The 14,042-nt window shown below is 50.2% G+C and overlaps 6 protein-coding genes across 6 annotated transcripts; 3 read left to right on the forward strand and 3 right to left on the reverse strand.

Moving 5' to 3' along the window:
- Nucleotides 1-635: 635 nt before the first annotated feature.
- Nucleotides 636-2,431, forward strand: BGZ61DRAFT_364947 (general substrate transporter; the record flags this gene model as incomplete). Its single annotated transcript, XM_046241561.1, has 5 exons — nt 636-759; nt 824-1,236; nt 1,287-1,946; nt 1,998-2,166; nt 2,220-2,431. 5 exons carry the CDS (start codon nt 636-638, stop codon nt 2,429-2,431), a joined length of 1,578 nt encoding a protein of 525 aa, XP_046098070.1.
- A 1,411-nt stretch (nt 2,432-3,842) lies between these two features.
- Nucleotides 3,843-4,508, reverse strand: BGZ61DRAFT_498234 (uncharacterized protein; the record flags this gene model as incomplete). The annotated part of the gene is made up of 4 exons (XM_046251257.1): nt 3,843-3,983; nt 4,032-4,204; nt 4,251-4,308; nt 4,359-4,508. 4 exons carry the CDS (start codon nt 4,506-4,508, stop codon nt 3,843-3,845), a joined length of 522 nt encoding a protein of 173 aa, XP_046098071.1.
- Nucleotides 4,509-5,279: 771 nt separating this feature from the next.
- On the forward strand, nt 5,280-7,114 carry BGZ61DRAFT_558125 (fungal-specific transcription factor domain-containing protein; the record flags this gene model as incomplete). Its single annotated transcript, XM_046255709.1, has 2 exons — nt 5,280-6,289; nt 6,326-7,114. Coding segments are annotated over 2 exons (1,650 nt in total), but the record flags the coding sequence as incomplete, so codon positions are not given.
- Nucleotides 6,822-8,145, reverse strand: BGZ61DRAFT_592519 (uncharacterized protein; the record flags this gene model as incomplete). Its single annotated transcript, XM_046256735.1, has 2 exons — nt 6,822-7,388; nt 7,435-8,145. 2 exons carry the CDS (start codon nt 8,143-8,145, stop codon nt 6,990-6,992), a joined length of 1,110 nt encoding a protein of 369 aa, XP_046098073.1. The 3' UTR covers nt 6,822-6,989.
- A 971-nt stretch (nt 8,146-9,116) lies between these two features.
- Nucleotides 9,117-10,684, forward strand: BGZ61DRAFT_498236 (major facilitator superfamily domain-containing protein; the record flags this gene model as incomplete). The annotated part of the gene is made up of 3 exons (XM_046251258.1): nt 9,117-9,203; nt 9,261-9,646; nt 9,703-10,684. The coding sequence occupies 3 exons, from the start codon at nt 9,117-9,119 to the stop codon at nt 10,682-10,684; spliced, it is 1,455 nt and encodes a 484-aa protein (XP_046098074.1).
- Nucleotides 10,685-10,784: 100 nt separating this feature from the next.
- On the reverse strand, nt 10,785-13,337 carry BGZ61DRAFT_558136 (uncharacterized protein; the record flags this gene model as incomplete). Its single annotated transcript, XM_046255710.1, has 2 exons — nt 10,785-13,056; nt 13,126-13,337. The coding sequence occupies 2 exons, from the start codon at nt 13,335-13,337 to the stop codon at nt 10,785-10,787; spliced, it is 2,484 nt and encodes an 827-aa protein (XP_046098075.1).
- Nucleotides 13,338-14,042: the final 705 nt, after the last annotated feature.

The raw sequence follows: 14,042 nt of genomic DNA on the forward strand, positions 1-14,042 counted from the left end.
CCGAGAGCCGCTGCGGGGCGTCTCATCACGACGTCCTATTGATCAGAACGCCCGAGGATGCATAGTAGCGCCAGGAGGCAGCGTGGCCATGCCTCTTTGAGCCAAGATCCTAGCTTTCTGGCTTGTCTCGAGTCGCATTTCCATCCCAGCTGGATCATGAGACTTGCGAAGACATGGTTTCTCGCCCTTTCGCTCTCCGTGTCGCCATCAATCGGCCTGTTGGTGAGTGATTATCCCTGTCGGCACATCATATTCCTTTGCTATTACTGGAAAGAATAAGCCCCATATTCTCTCGCTACCGACCCGAAAGACCCGTGATTCTGCTGTGGTGTGAACTCCATCTGGTTGCGGCAATCATAGCCATCTGCCATCACCTTACCGCCCCACAACCACCCACAAACCCCCCGCAAGTGACGGTCCCCGTGGGGAACTAGAGCTGTCTGCATTGTCGTTTATGCGGGTCTGGAATGTCTGTTTGCTAGTCCGTGGCCTGAGCCGTCGAAATTCTCCCCGTCACCGGACGCGCGAGTCGGATATATAACCTCGCGAGAGGCCCCGGATTTTCATTCCTCATCCCTCATCGCCAATCGGCACATCATTCTGCATACGATTACTACTTGATCCATACCTTCATCATGGCGGCCGAGGACATCAAGACCGATGCCAATCATGTCGAGTCGCACGACCCTGTTGTGACTGTCGAGAACCCAAACATCACATTCCGTGATATTTGGGAGAACCGCCGCGTCCTGGGCTTCTGTAAGTCGCGTTGTCCACCTCAGGAAGCCAATGTTACGTACAGTGACTAACTAAAATCGACTAGGTTTCATCATCTTCATGCTGCCCATCAACTTCGGATACGAGATCAGCACCGTCGGCAACCTCCTTGCCGTAATCCCCTTCATGAAGCGGTTTGGCGAGGAGGTGGATGGTGTCCTCCTCGTCTCTGCCAAGGACCAGCAGATCCTCAATGCTGCCACTACGGTCGGATTATTCGTCTCTGCCTTTGCAACCGGTTTCATTTCCGACATTGTCGGCCGCAAGAAGACAATTGGACTCGCCGGTGTTCTCTGCATCGCTGGAGTCCTTGTCCAATACTTTAGCCGTACCATCATTACTCTGTTTGGCGGCAAGCTTCTCGGAACCTTTGGTTTTGGTTTGGGACACTCCCTTGGACCCGTCTTTGTTGCTGAGATGGCTCCCAATAAACTCAGAGGAACTTGTTTGGTCCTTGTGGTAAGCACCTAGTTCTCAACATGACGGCAAGATGCTAAAGTTTGTGTTAGAACACCATGATTGTCATCGGACAGTGGCTCAGCTCCCTCGTCGTCTACGCCTGCTCCGAACGAACTAACGACATGGCCTGGCGCATCCCGATCATTACACAGGTCTTCCCTCCGTGTCTTCTTCTCCTCGGATTGATCATTCTTCCCGAATCTCCATCGTGGCTTCTCATTCGCGGACGCACTGAAGACGCCAAGAAGTCGTACCTCCGCTTCAACGGACCTGACTTTGATGCCGACACGGCCGTTGCCGTGGCTATGCTAGCTATCCGCAAGGAAGAAGAGGAGACTGCAGGAGGAGGCAGCTGGCTTCAGTGCTTCAAAGCAAATGATGGCAGACGTACTACCATCATCTGTATGGTCTACATCTCCCAGCAGTTCATCGGTGTCAACTTCGTCAGTGGCTATTTGACTTACTACTTCAGACTTGCAGGAGTCAAAAACGCATTGGGTGTGGCCCAAGCCGCCTATGCTATCCAACTGTTTGGAAACATTTGCTCTTGGCCGCTGGTTGACAGAATTGGCCGTCGCCCTATGATTGTTGGAGGATGTATTACCATTACTGCGGGCTTGCTTATTATCGGTGGCGTCAGTACTGTCAACAATCAGTCGGCATTAAGTGCGACCGTGGCCCTAATGACCATCTGGGGGTTCCTCTATCAGGTCAGTCATCGTTCAGTCTTGTCTTAGAACTTACTAACCTTCTATCAATAGATGACCCTCGGTGCTACGGCCTACTCTGTCGGTGGCGAGACTCCCAGCATGCAACTCCGCCAAAAGACATATGCCATCAACATCATGGCCGCCACTGCAGTCTCCTGCATGGTTCTGCAGGTTATGCCCTACTTGATCAACAGTGATCAGCTCAACCTGGGAGGCAAGAGTAAGTGATCGCCTATATCCCAAAATACGCGACACCCCACTAACATAACCAAGTTTGCTTCATCTTCTTCGCCTTCTCCGTCCCGATGTGTGTCTACCTCTACTACTGTCTCCCCGAGATGAAGGGCCGTAACTACGCCGAGATCCAAGAGATGTTTGACAAGCGCATTCCCGCCCGGCAATTCAAGGGTTATGTTTGCAGCGTCCAAGACGAGGTTGTTGCCAAGAGGATCGAGTTGGAGGAGGTAAAGCCTACTCAGGTCTGAGACAGTCATGTCTAAAGATGTTTCGTGTTGAAATGTCGAAGCTTCAAGGTTGCTGAGGCAATTGAAGAAGCTTATAGGTTGATATATCATTCAATATCGGACACAACCCATTTCGAATCATTTCGAAGTAAGAAAAAGTCCATCATTAAACCGGGGTAGAAAGTTAAGCCAATCTGACATCCTACTCATTCCACACCTTCTCCACACAAGCGTACCATCTTCTTAATCGCCGCCACACATATCCACTCTCAAACAATTTTTATTGTAATCTGTTGCATGACCTAGAGGATAAAATAAGGGGAGATCCGACTTAGAATACGACAGAATATTGAATGACCCTCTGGATTACAGTTCAATGAAAGGCCACTACTCCTGACTCAGGAGAAAGCTGAGAGGGATCGGCCTGATGGCGAGTCAAACATCTCACTTGCTGAGGATACTATTGAGAGAAGCGATGATTTGATGAAGAGCGATACCAGTGATGGTCTGCACAATAATTCCGAGCCACGCTTCCTAGGCCTGCTAGGACTGCATAGCGTTCATTGCCTAATCGCGGCTGGACATGCTCTCATCTCTTTTTCCGAAGTGAGACCTAGCAGTGAGCATGCTAGCGGGGACTAGAAGCTCTTCCTCACGAGCCTCAAGGTCTCGCTTGCTGAGAATGCTATTCAGAGACACGATCAGTTGAGGGACAACGATACCAGTAATGGTCTGGATCACATTTCCGAGCCAGGCTTCCTGGGCCACAGTCACCTGAACAGCCTCGCCAGCCTTTACTGCTTCAGATCCCCAGAAAGAAACTGCACACGTTGCGCGGGCTGGTGGAGAACTCAGATCGACCTGGACCACTCGCCCGCGGATTTGCGACAGGTCTTTCTATTCGGTGGATAATCTAGACTCCCCATTCCATGTGTTGCTGATCTTTTCTTTGATTCAATCTGTACAAGGAAATAATCGCAACCAACCAAGTGAGACATTCGCCGATTCTCGTGATGAGTCAGGTAAAAATACGACATTATTACATGCAAACATATGCATCGTGCCTGAATGAATCAGGAGAAAAGTAATTAAATTGGTCTCAGTGGGATTATGTATTAGCACAGGTATCACACGGCAATAATCAATTCGCAGCATTCAACAATCGGCGGGTTCAACAACAGACACTTGAGTCTGATGAACTGGCTGAGTTCAGGAATATTCGCTACCCCACACCCTCAGTTTTCACCTTAGGTTGCTCCCATGGCACATTACAGTTGCGTTAAGCAGGCGATGCTAACTAAGTACGGTATTGAGGGTCATACCGAATCCCTAACGGAAGCTGGACATGCTTGTAAACTTGAGATGATAATTGTCTCCCACACGCAATGATGTGTCACAAACACCTCTTCAGCAACCTACAGAACTCTACTGTTCAAGCCCACAGCTTACTGAGAGGGCCCTTAAGGCCGTGAACAGGATCCCATTCTGGGGTAGGGACCGACTCGGCTTCTTCTCTCAAGGATGAGCATCTCCCTCCATCTTTACACCACTCATTCTTCCACTTTTGTGAGCCCTTTCTTGAGATTAGTATAGTGATTTCGGCTTGGAATGGAGACCTTACTTTGGGATATACGCCGAGATACTTGTAATCTTCATGTATATCTTGGGTGCAATGCGAAACCCCGGCCGGAAGGATAATCACGTCGCCTGCTTCCATGAGAACTTTCTGCCCTCCCTTTTCATCTTCCGTTGGGCCCACTCCGATCAATAGCGTAGATGACCCCTGGAACACAGCTGGGTCCGTTAGCTGCGGCACTGAACCGTCACAGGGGTAGCAGACCATAGCATTCGTGCGTGTTGGGATGAAAGTGGTGTCGAGAGAAAGCCCCGAAGGTTCCCTGGTTTAGGTCAGATGTGAGGTCAAGGATTTTTAATATCGTCTTTGTACCCCTCTAAGCCATTGATTGTTTTCGAGAAACTGCTTCGCCGTCTCTTTTTGGTGCGGCTGGGGCAGGACATTCCGGTATATGAGTACCGGCAGCCTGCTATTCGGCACGAATGGTGTTTGTGAGAAACGGTAGACTTCTGGGTTCTGCATTATGTACCAAAGTGCTTGGACATGTATAAGAAACTCAAGGGCGGCCACAGGAAATTGGATGCTTTATTTATGCCATTTGCAGGTCATTCCCCAGGTTCTCATTGCAACCGATGTCGGGTCACTGGGTGTGCTTGGGATTGGAATCCAGGAGGAAGCTAGCCAGGTTTGGGTAAACGAGCCGGTTGACTCGATTTGAAGCCACAATTGGACACGAAAAGGCGTAAAATTGCTCCCATTTGTCATAGTCTGCGCCAAGGATGCGTCTAGGGTGACATTTCGACGTCAGCTCCGATGACCTAGAGATGTAGCGTCACTCAAGCCATCCATCTTCTTCTAGTCGAGGATATAAAGGCAATATCTCAGCTACTGTCGACGATTCACAGACCAATGACGCTTGCTTCATATATCAGAGACCCACCGAGACGACACCACAGATAAGCCACACCAGACTAGTGGAACCATGATGAATTGATTTCGGCTGATTTGGCCAAGTCGAAAGCCATCCCCAGGCAATGCGGGGAACTGATGCTCGGGATTTCGGGGAGTGACCAACGTCGTGTCTGGCTAGTTCTCCTCCTGCAACTTGTCCAGATTCTCATCCACGCCTATCGTCAATTCACATCCTAAATCACTCCATATCGGTGCGCTTAGCCAGATTAACATCGCCTGGCGTCAATGAGCTCGCGACAACGGTCTCGTCGAACACGAGATGGGTGCTGGACGTGCCGAAGCAGGTAGGCCGTTATTGCTCACTAAATACGACCTCTACTGACTAGAAATAGGAAAAAGAAGTGTGACTCTGTCGTTTTCCCATGCAACAACTGTGCCCGACTGGGTCTCGCTTGCGAACGGGAGACGAGACTCGTTTGGGAGGATGATACGAGAAGGGCCGGGATGAAGAGGAGAGGTCCGCCAAAGCCGAGTACCCACCCCAAACAACACCAGGAATCCGTATCGACAAGGTCGAAAAATTCCCCAAGACCAGAGGAGACAGAAGCAAAGTTTAAATCTCTGTCAAATATTCCAGCCGCAAGCGGAACTATCAAAGCTGTTGTCCGCTTCACTTCACATCACTCAGCGTCAAGGTTGCGCAGCATATCAGCCTGGCCATTCGATCTCGACGAGATAGAACACAGACTATTGGATCATTACATCCAGCGATTCTCCAGGACGTATCCAACATGTTCAGGTCCCACGAATCCGTTTTTGCGCATCTTTCTACCGCTCTCCATGCAGAGCCGGACTGTCTTGGATGCGCTGCTAGCTCTCAGCGGCGTCCAAAGTTGGGAAAATGGCAGCTTTGCATATCCCAGTATGATGTTGAAACTAAGGCAGAGGGCCTTGCGAGGGTGTATGCAGTTGATCACAAGCCTCGCAGATCATGCGCAACCGGAAGACCGCATTCTTGCTCAAGCATCTATCATAGATCCCACGGCGCAAACCACGACCACTGAAGTGGGCATCACACATAAAGACAACTTTATGCGCCTCCTTGCAAGCTGTGTCTTGCTTATGCTGTACGAAAAGCTTGCTGGCGAAGGAGAAAAGAATGGTTCTCCCCACCTTCAGTTCTTCGCCCGAACTGTTCCCAACCGCCTTGTCCTCGCCATAGCGACAGAGTCTGCAGCGAATACGAACAGTACAGATAATCCATCGCATGACGCATTCCAATTTCTGTCGAATCTTTTTTTGTACAACGATCTAGTTCAGTCTACATCATTAGGCACACCAACACTATCGAAATTCTACCTCGGAGAGACACCCTTGGACCACCTCGACGGGTCGTATGATAGGCGGCAACTTGGCTGTGGGCAGAGTATTGGCCGCTTTTATTTCCCTCACCTCATCGCCAGGATAAGCACTGGAGACCTTAGTGTGACGGATACAGACATTGCCGCTTGGGATGGGAGGTTGGATTGGTTCCCAAGCTTTGCGCTTGACCCTCCAGAGAAAAGACATTTCCACGAACGGCTTCCAGTTAGCGACAAGATCATCGCTCTCGAACCTCAGTTCAGACAATTGGGAGATTTCACTAGACCCAGTGAATGGAAAGAACAGGGCCTCATCTCAGAGCTGTATCGTGTAGCGGCAACGGTATACAGAAAGCAGTATGCTGTCCGACATCAGACAACGGTGTCTGATGTAATAAGCGCAAAAATGGATGACCAAGATGGCTGTATGGGGAATCTTCCATCTTGGGCGGCTCAACTCATCGATATTTTGCCACTAGGGTCGCTTTTCGAAAACGCCCTCCTTTGGCCAATTGGAATTGCAGCCAAAGAGCTTACGGCAGATCATGCGGAAGAGCGAACTTGTATCATGACTAAATTGGAATCACTTGAACGGCGCTTCAAGATGAAGAACTTCTATTGCGTCAAGCAGTCTCTGGTCAAAAGCTGGATGATGAAGGACATGGGGCTTGTATATGAGGACAATGAAGCCATCCTATGTGGCTAGTGGACCGCCGTATACGGTAGATGCCTATTGACCAAGAGGCCTCATCTCATGCATCGTCTCTTGAATATACTTGATCATCTCATTGGACCACTTCTCCACCTCCGCAACATTCACCGTCTCGACTCGACAGAGACCACCCTTGCCCTGGGGATCCGATTTCTCAATGTTGGCCGCATACCTCTCCCTCAATGCATCCGCAGCTATACGAGCACGCTGAGACAAGACATCAAGACGATACGTGGTCCACTGGTAGTAAAGCTCGGTAAGATGAGACTTGTTGCGGACATTGGCGTTAGTGGTCTCGTCTAGCAGTTCTGGGTTCTTGGGCCGAAACGACGTGACAATGGTGACTCGCTCCGGCATGTTGGTAACAGGAGCTGCCGTGTGCGTGATGTATCTGCCCTGGAGCAAAACGGCACATCCCTAGAAAACATCAGTAGCCGTGCAACCGGTCAACGTGAGAACATACCATTTGTGGTGCTTTCACTTTGAGGGTTGTTCCATCTCCCTTCATGAGCTCTGTCTCTCCGCCCGACATATTTCTCGCGTCAGAAAGCATCACAACACAGACCCAAGGGTGTGAATCCTTGTGCCACTCAATAATAGGCTTAGATTGATCCGTAACAGCCTGCTTCTTGGGCCTGTCCTGTTCAAATCGCCTGATGGCTTCCTCGGTTGCGACAGGCGGCTCAAGTGGGGTGTTTCTAACAGCCTCAAGCCCACCCGGTCCAAGCTGGACGTTGGTATGGCTGATCTCATAGTCCATGGCGGGGACGAGCTCAACGCCTGCGAGGTCACTAACGATCTTGAGGACTTCGGGCGAATGCCAGAACTTGTGGATGAAAGGGGCATATCTTGGTGCCATGCCACGCAGCTGGACTGAACCAGGGCGAGTGTGGTGGAGGCAATTATCCAAGACATCGTTGCTGAACAGCTCCCGTCGATGCTGCAACACAGCGTCGTGAGACATGAATGGGAACGGCTCAGTGGTAGCCACAGGCGATAGCGCCGTTGGCTCTAGCTTGAGATCCTTCATGGTCAAGATGGATGCTGGTGCCGAGTATGCCAAATGCTTGGCGGCATCAAATTGAACAGGCATGAGGGTGGCTGGAACAGCAATCTTGGAAGATGGGAATGGACCCGCCATAGTCGGCGTATCGCAGGTGATAGAAGGAGCCATGGTGACAAAATGATGGTTGGTTCAAGAAGAGATAAGTGTGCTTGTGTGATAATGTTGGTGGTGATGCAGATAACAGCGAGAGCATAGATCTCTTTATCGTTTATATACGAGTCGTGAGAGGCGTAGCGATTAGGGTGTTAACCAAGAATGGATATTCCAACCGCCAGATTATGTGTCTGATTATGAAAACCCGGGAAATGATGATCAAGATACCCACATGATCAGTTACCCCAGATTGTGAACTGTATTTGACTGACGATACTCAGTTGGGGGTATTAAAGGCGCGGCGGGCGGAACCCGACGACACCATATCAACACTACGCCGAAAACGAAGTATTTGAGACGCGGATATCTTCACCAAAGGGTTGCAATGACTCGACGCAAATCAATCCTGGCGCACAGTCATTGCGGGGTAAAATGAGTTAACTAAATCGGGGTCATTTGAAGCGCTGAGCAGACGGAGATATGAGTGCTACGTGATGGTGTCTTGCCACCAGCATGGCGCTAGGACGGAAGAAGAGTATTTGAACCGCCCGGTGATGCATTAGTAATGGCCTAATCTTCAGCGTTCTGCTAGGTTTCGAGGGGGAGTGGATCCTGTAGATAGCGCGACTGGGGTTTCCCTGGATAACCTCTTGGAGCCATGGTGAGGATAATAATCTTATTATCAGTACGGCTGTGGTTTGAACCGAGTATATGAGCCTTGAGACGCTCCTGTTTATCTGCGAAAACAGATCAAAGCATCAACCAATCTCAAATCATCTTTTATCACAACCCAATCTTTCTACAGAAAGAATTCCACGCCCTTTTCAAGCGTCGAGCAAAACATGGCTCTGAACGAGAAGCCTAAGCCCATTGACGCAGAGTCCTACAGCAAGGGTACCATCGACGAGCAGAATGACTACCGTGGTATCGACACAAGTGTCGTCTCCCGGGGAGCGGACGAGGTGTACGAGAGAAAGGTAGCTGTCATGAACCAAGCTTTGATTGACATTGGTATGGGTTCCTTCCAGTGGAAGATCTTTGCCATGACTGGATTTGGGTGGTTTGTGGACAACGTAAGTATAGGTGCTTCATACCCTCGGATTGCATTCTATGCTCACCAGTTACAATAGTTCTGGATGCAAGCTATCACCATCGTCAGCCCGGCCGTCAGAAACGAATTCGTCGTTGAGCGTATCGCGTTCCTGACCGTTGCCAAGTACGCAGGCTTGGTAGTTGGGTCTACGGTCTGGCCCATGACGGCTGACTTCATTGGACGCCGTCTGGCCTTCAATGTCACACTGCTCCTGTCTTCACTCGCCGGCCTCGTCGGTGCAGGAAGTCCCAATTTTGTAGCCATCGCAACCTGCTGTGCCATCATCGGTGTTGGTACCGGCGGGAATCAGCCAGTGGACAGTGCCATTTTCCTCGAGTTCATCCCTGCTACGCATCAATACCTTCTTACCATGCAGTCTGGATTCTGGTCTGTTGGCCAGGCTGTTGCGGCTTTGATCGGATGGTAAGATAGAAGTTACAACCACACACGGAGTGAGCAATACTAACAGTTGAATGCAGGCCTCTTATTGCAAACTTCTCCTGCCCTTCTGATACGCCCGCTGGCGAGTGCAGATATGAGGATAACCTTGGTTGGAGATACACCTACTGGACCTTCGGTGGCTTGACCCTAGCCATGTTTCTCATGCGGCTTTTCTTTCGTGTCTACGAAACTCCCAAGTATCTTCTCGGAAGAGGCCTGGATGAGCAAGCCGTCCAAGTGGTGCAGAAGATTGCCGCACGGAACAAGACCACCACGTGGCTTACCATCTCTCATTTCGAAGCCATCGATGCTGAGCTCAGTGCCAGAGCCGCCGACACGGAGCAACTGACAGCTCCAAACGGTGACTCTCGGAATATCATGAAGCGAAATCTCCAAAAGTTCAAGCCCGGCAAGATCCAGGCCCTCTTTTCCACTCCGCGTCTCGCCTTTTCCACTTCACTCATGATCTTCCTCTGGTGTGCCATTGGCATGGCGTATCCCCTCTACAACTCCTTCATCCCGATTTATCTCGAAAACAAAGGCGTTACTCTCGGAAGTTCTTCCTTGAGCAAGACCTACCGCACTTACGCGATCCAAGCCGTTTGCGGTATCCCTGCCTCCATCTTCGGCGGCTTCACCGTTGACCTGAAGCGGATCGGCCGCAAGGGCACAGGAACGTTTGCATGCATTGGAACAGGAGTGTTTTTGTTTCTCTATACTCGAGCGACAACGAACGCGAGTGTCTTGGGCTTCACTTGCGCAATTGCCTTTTTTCAGAACCTGGTATATGGGCTGCTGTACTCGTACACACCTGAACTGTTTCCGGCCCCGATCAGAGGTACAGCGAATGGCCTTGTGGCCATGTTCAACCGGCTAAGTGGACTTATGGCTCCTATCATTGCTGCGTATATTGGCATAGATACTGATATGCCTGTCTGGATCTCGGCTGCGCTGTTTATGGTGGCTGGTCTTGTCTTTCTCATTTTGCCTTACGAGACGAGAGGGAAGGCGGCAGCATGAGTATTACTATTCTTACAAGAGTTTATAAACACTGTATTACTTGAAAATTAAGTGACCTTGTAAATACTGTCTCGTCTGTGACCTGTTTCTAACAGTCAATCTATTCCCTTCCCCTCCAGAGATGCACAAATCGTCTTCGAAATGTCTCATCCTCGGTCTGATCATTGATGCTTCCCGGAGTCAAAAATCTTCCCTCGCTACTGTTACGTAGCTCCGGCCGTAGTTCGCGCTGATCCTCAATTATGTCGGCCATGCTGAACTCTGTGCCACTTACACTACCCTGTCTGCTCACGCTTAACATGCCAGGGTCTCCATCCCAGTCTGACCACATATCCAGCCCTGCAGACGACGAGTTCCTATTGTTCAAAGATGGAGGTTTCGAACCTCCCAGCTGCGATTTTACGCTTCTGCCGGCTGCGATGAATCTTCGAAGCGAGCTGGAACGAGACTCCAGGGATGAGTGTGAGAGCCGTGATACCGATACCAAGGTTCGGGAAATCGCCGGGTTCCCTTGGACAGCGCCTATGTACAAATGGCGTAAGTTGAGAGATGCCGTGGAACTCATTGTGATACACGAAGAAGCCCTTGAGGGTCTGTCTGTCTGTACACTCATGTGGCTACCCGAGTCGTTTAGCGATGCCGTCTCCATCATTTCGTCGAGGGCTTGTATGTCGACAAACTCATTCAACGAGACATGTTTAGGCTTTTCGTTTGCTACATCTTGTACTTCGGGTATTTCCCGAGCCAGATGTGTGGGGGTTGGCGAACGTAGGGTCTGCCTGGCCTTCATTGTCGAGTTCAGGCACTTGACGTGATTGGATTGCAGTTGCAAAACGAGTTCCCTTTCCTGTCGGATGGGTGGCGTCCATGAATGATGTCTGTAAAAGGAATTCACGAATCGCCGTTTGACTTCCTTTGCTGATGTCTCCCCGTCAGATATCAGCGAGTCGATTGCCATCTGGTATTGCGGAATGCTAGCATAGGTACAGTCCCCAGGGATGCCTGACGCAGCTGGAGTCTTCGCATCCAAGTTGGCGGCCTTGAACTTAAAAAATACGCGAGTTTCATCCACAATCATCCTACAAATGATCATCAGAAAATGTGTCGTTGATATGCCCGGGAGCAAGTCAGCATCAAGCCAGGTGAGTTGATCATAGCCTGGAGGCGGAGAGAGCTGGAGGTCTTTCCAGAGGTAGGCAAAGAGGAAGCTGGTGTCCGCCCATAAAGCCAGACTGTTGAATTTCTCAACCAACTGACTTAGAGCAGTAGGGCTCATTCGTGCTATTTGGGCACCTTGACAGGGTTGATGGTTCTGAAATGGCTGTAATTGCTTTCTGCACCATCGTAGACACGGTTTGATGACCAAAGCGAATGTTCCGTCGTCGTATTTGAGCAAGCTGAGGAGTTTGTCCGGAATGTGGCCATTAGACGTACCCTCCGAGAGATGACACAGAGTCCAGAGGTCGAGTGGGGTGTCAGAATTGGTAAAGTTCCGGGCTTTGTCAAGGTGTTGTTGAACTTGATCAGTCTGTCCTCGACGATGCGAGTACAGTTTGGCCAGATGCCGATGAATTAAGAAGGATCGTTCCGGCATGATGGATTCTCGAGAGGGCGAGACCGCAGTGTCGTTGTTGGCAGTGCTCAAAGGGTCATAGCCAGCCTCCAGCTCAGATTCCAAGATGCCACATGCCGTCTCGCGATTAGCTGATGACTTTGCAGTCCTTGCCAAGTCTAGGATTCTCGATCGTTTCTCTTTGCTTGAGAATGGTTTGTCTTCCAAATGAGTGAATGCCTTTCTGTAGTGGCGAAATGCCCTGTTGAACATGTAGCAACAGGCCAAGAACTCCGCTGCCAATACTTCATCCTCGACCAGTGGTGCTGTCGACGACGTCGAGTCCAGATCGCTCATGGAATTTTGCGGAGAGTCAACAGAGTCGGCCGGAGGAGGTTGAGATGGCGATTGTGAGTCTCCATTCTGTTCCAGTTGCGGATTGTCTATCGCATCAGTGTCGCCAATGGCCACCGCTGTGATATCCACTTGGGTGCTGAGATTTTCTTCTGTCGCGGTGTCGGGGTCGCTTGTACATTTGGGTCGTTTTGGTGGCCTGTATATCGACTGGGAATGTCGCGGCTGGTGGTTGCTATCGGCGAGACTCGACCAGCTATTCACTGATCGCGGCCTTTTGGCCACTTCGACAGAGGACACTGTCGATGCAGGCGTCGCGGAGTCATCGGACTGCGAATGCTGGTCCTGTCTGTCGTCGGTATTCCCAGCTGGGATTGAGATAAGCGTGGCAGGATTCGGTGCATCATGGCGACGATTGTGCTTTTGGAACCCCCATCGCTTCGTAGCCTTCGAGAATTGATCTGGCCTACAGATGTAGTAGTTAGTCTTCATCACACACGGTATTCTCGAAGGGAGTCCGGAAGAGTTCGCTTACGATACCACAAGTGCGTCGACTTCCGCCAAGATCCGTATTACCTCGCTGCGAGTCATGTTTGCCGTGATATACATGTCATATATCTGATTCTTGTACCGATCCAACTCATCATTGAGTATTCGCGATGCGCGGGGCCGCCGACCGTCGACGACCCAATTAAACTTCACGTCCCCTGGTTGAGGGGCGTTTGAAGGAATGGGTGGAGAGACCATCATTAGGTGAAACAGATATTTGAGAATGTTGCTCTGGTCCTGCTAGTATCAGAAGCAACTGCGGGACGAAAAAGAACAAAAAGTGCTTGAAACAAAAAATATTGACAGGCTAAATTAACAGGTCATATCCACACTGGCTTTGGTCTCGTTTATCACATCTTCAAGGCGAACCGTCATTTCCAACCTGCAGGAGGCATCCATCATCCATGTAAGTGATGAAACAACCTGTCGACTCGTGCCGTCTTATCATTGGACAGAGTGCATCCTACGCAGCCTTACCGTTAGTGACAATCAGCCGGACAATCGTTAATCCTGGAGCACGCCAAATATCTGTCCTGATCTCTCACCGCCAGTATCAGACTATCCCCGTTGTGGCAATTCCAACATCTCCACAGACATCTCCCCGGTCCAAGTGGCGTCTTAAGGGGGGTTGCATGTTTTCTCCATTTCATGCAACGCCTCAACAAGATCCAACGTGAACGATAACGAGGCTTTGATAGCAGCCTGACAAAGATGCCCTCTGTTCAAAGAACAAGTTGGCTAATCAATGCCCATCGTGATGATGATTTTTTAATTGCTGGTCAGCGATTATCGTTGTTAGGGATTCTTCTTTCAAGGAGAGAAGCCAAATAGAGCATTTACAACAACATTATCGTTGAGCCGTGCGCGGGCCACCCAGACGGGCGTTGATCAAAATTAGTTGGT

This window comes from Ilyonectria robusta (assembly GCF_021365365.1).
Source record: "Ilyonectria robusta strain PMI_751 chromosome Unknown BGZ61scaffold_26, whole genome shotgun sequence".
Classification (NCBI taxonomy): domain Eukaryota; kingdom Fungi; phylum Ascomycota; class Sordariomycetes; order Hypocreales; family Nectriaceae; genus Ilyonectria; species Ilyonectria robusta.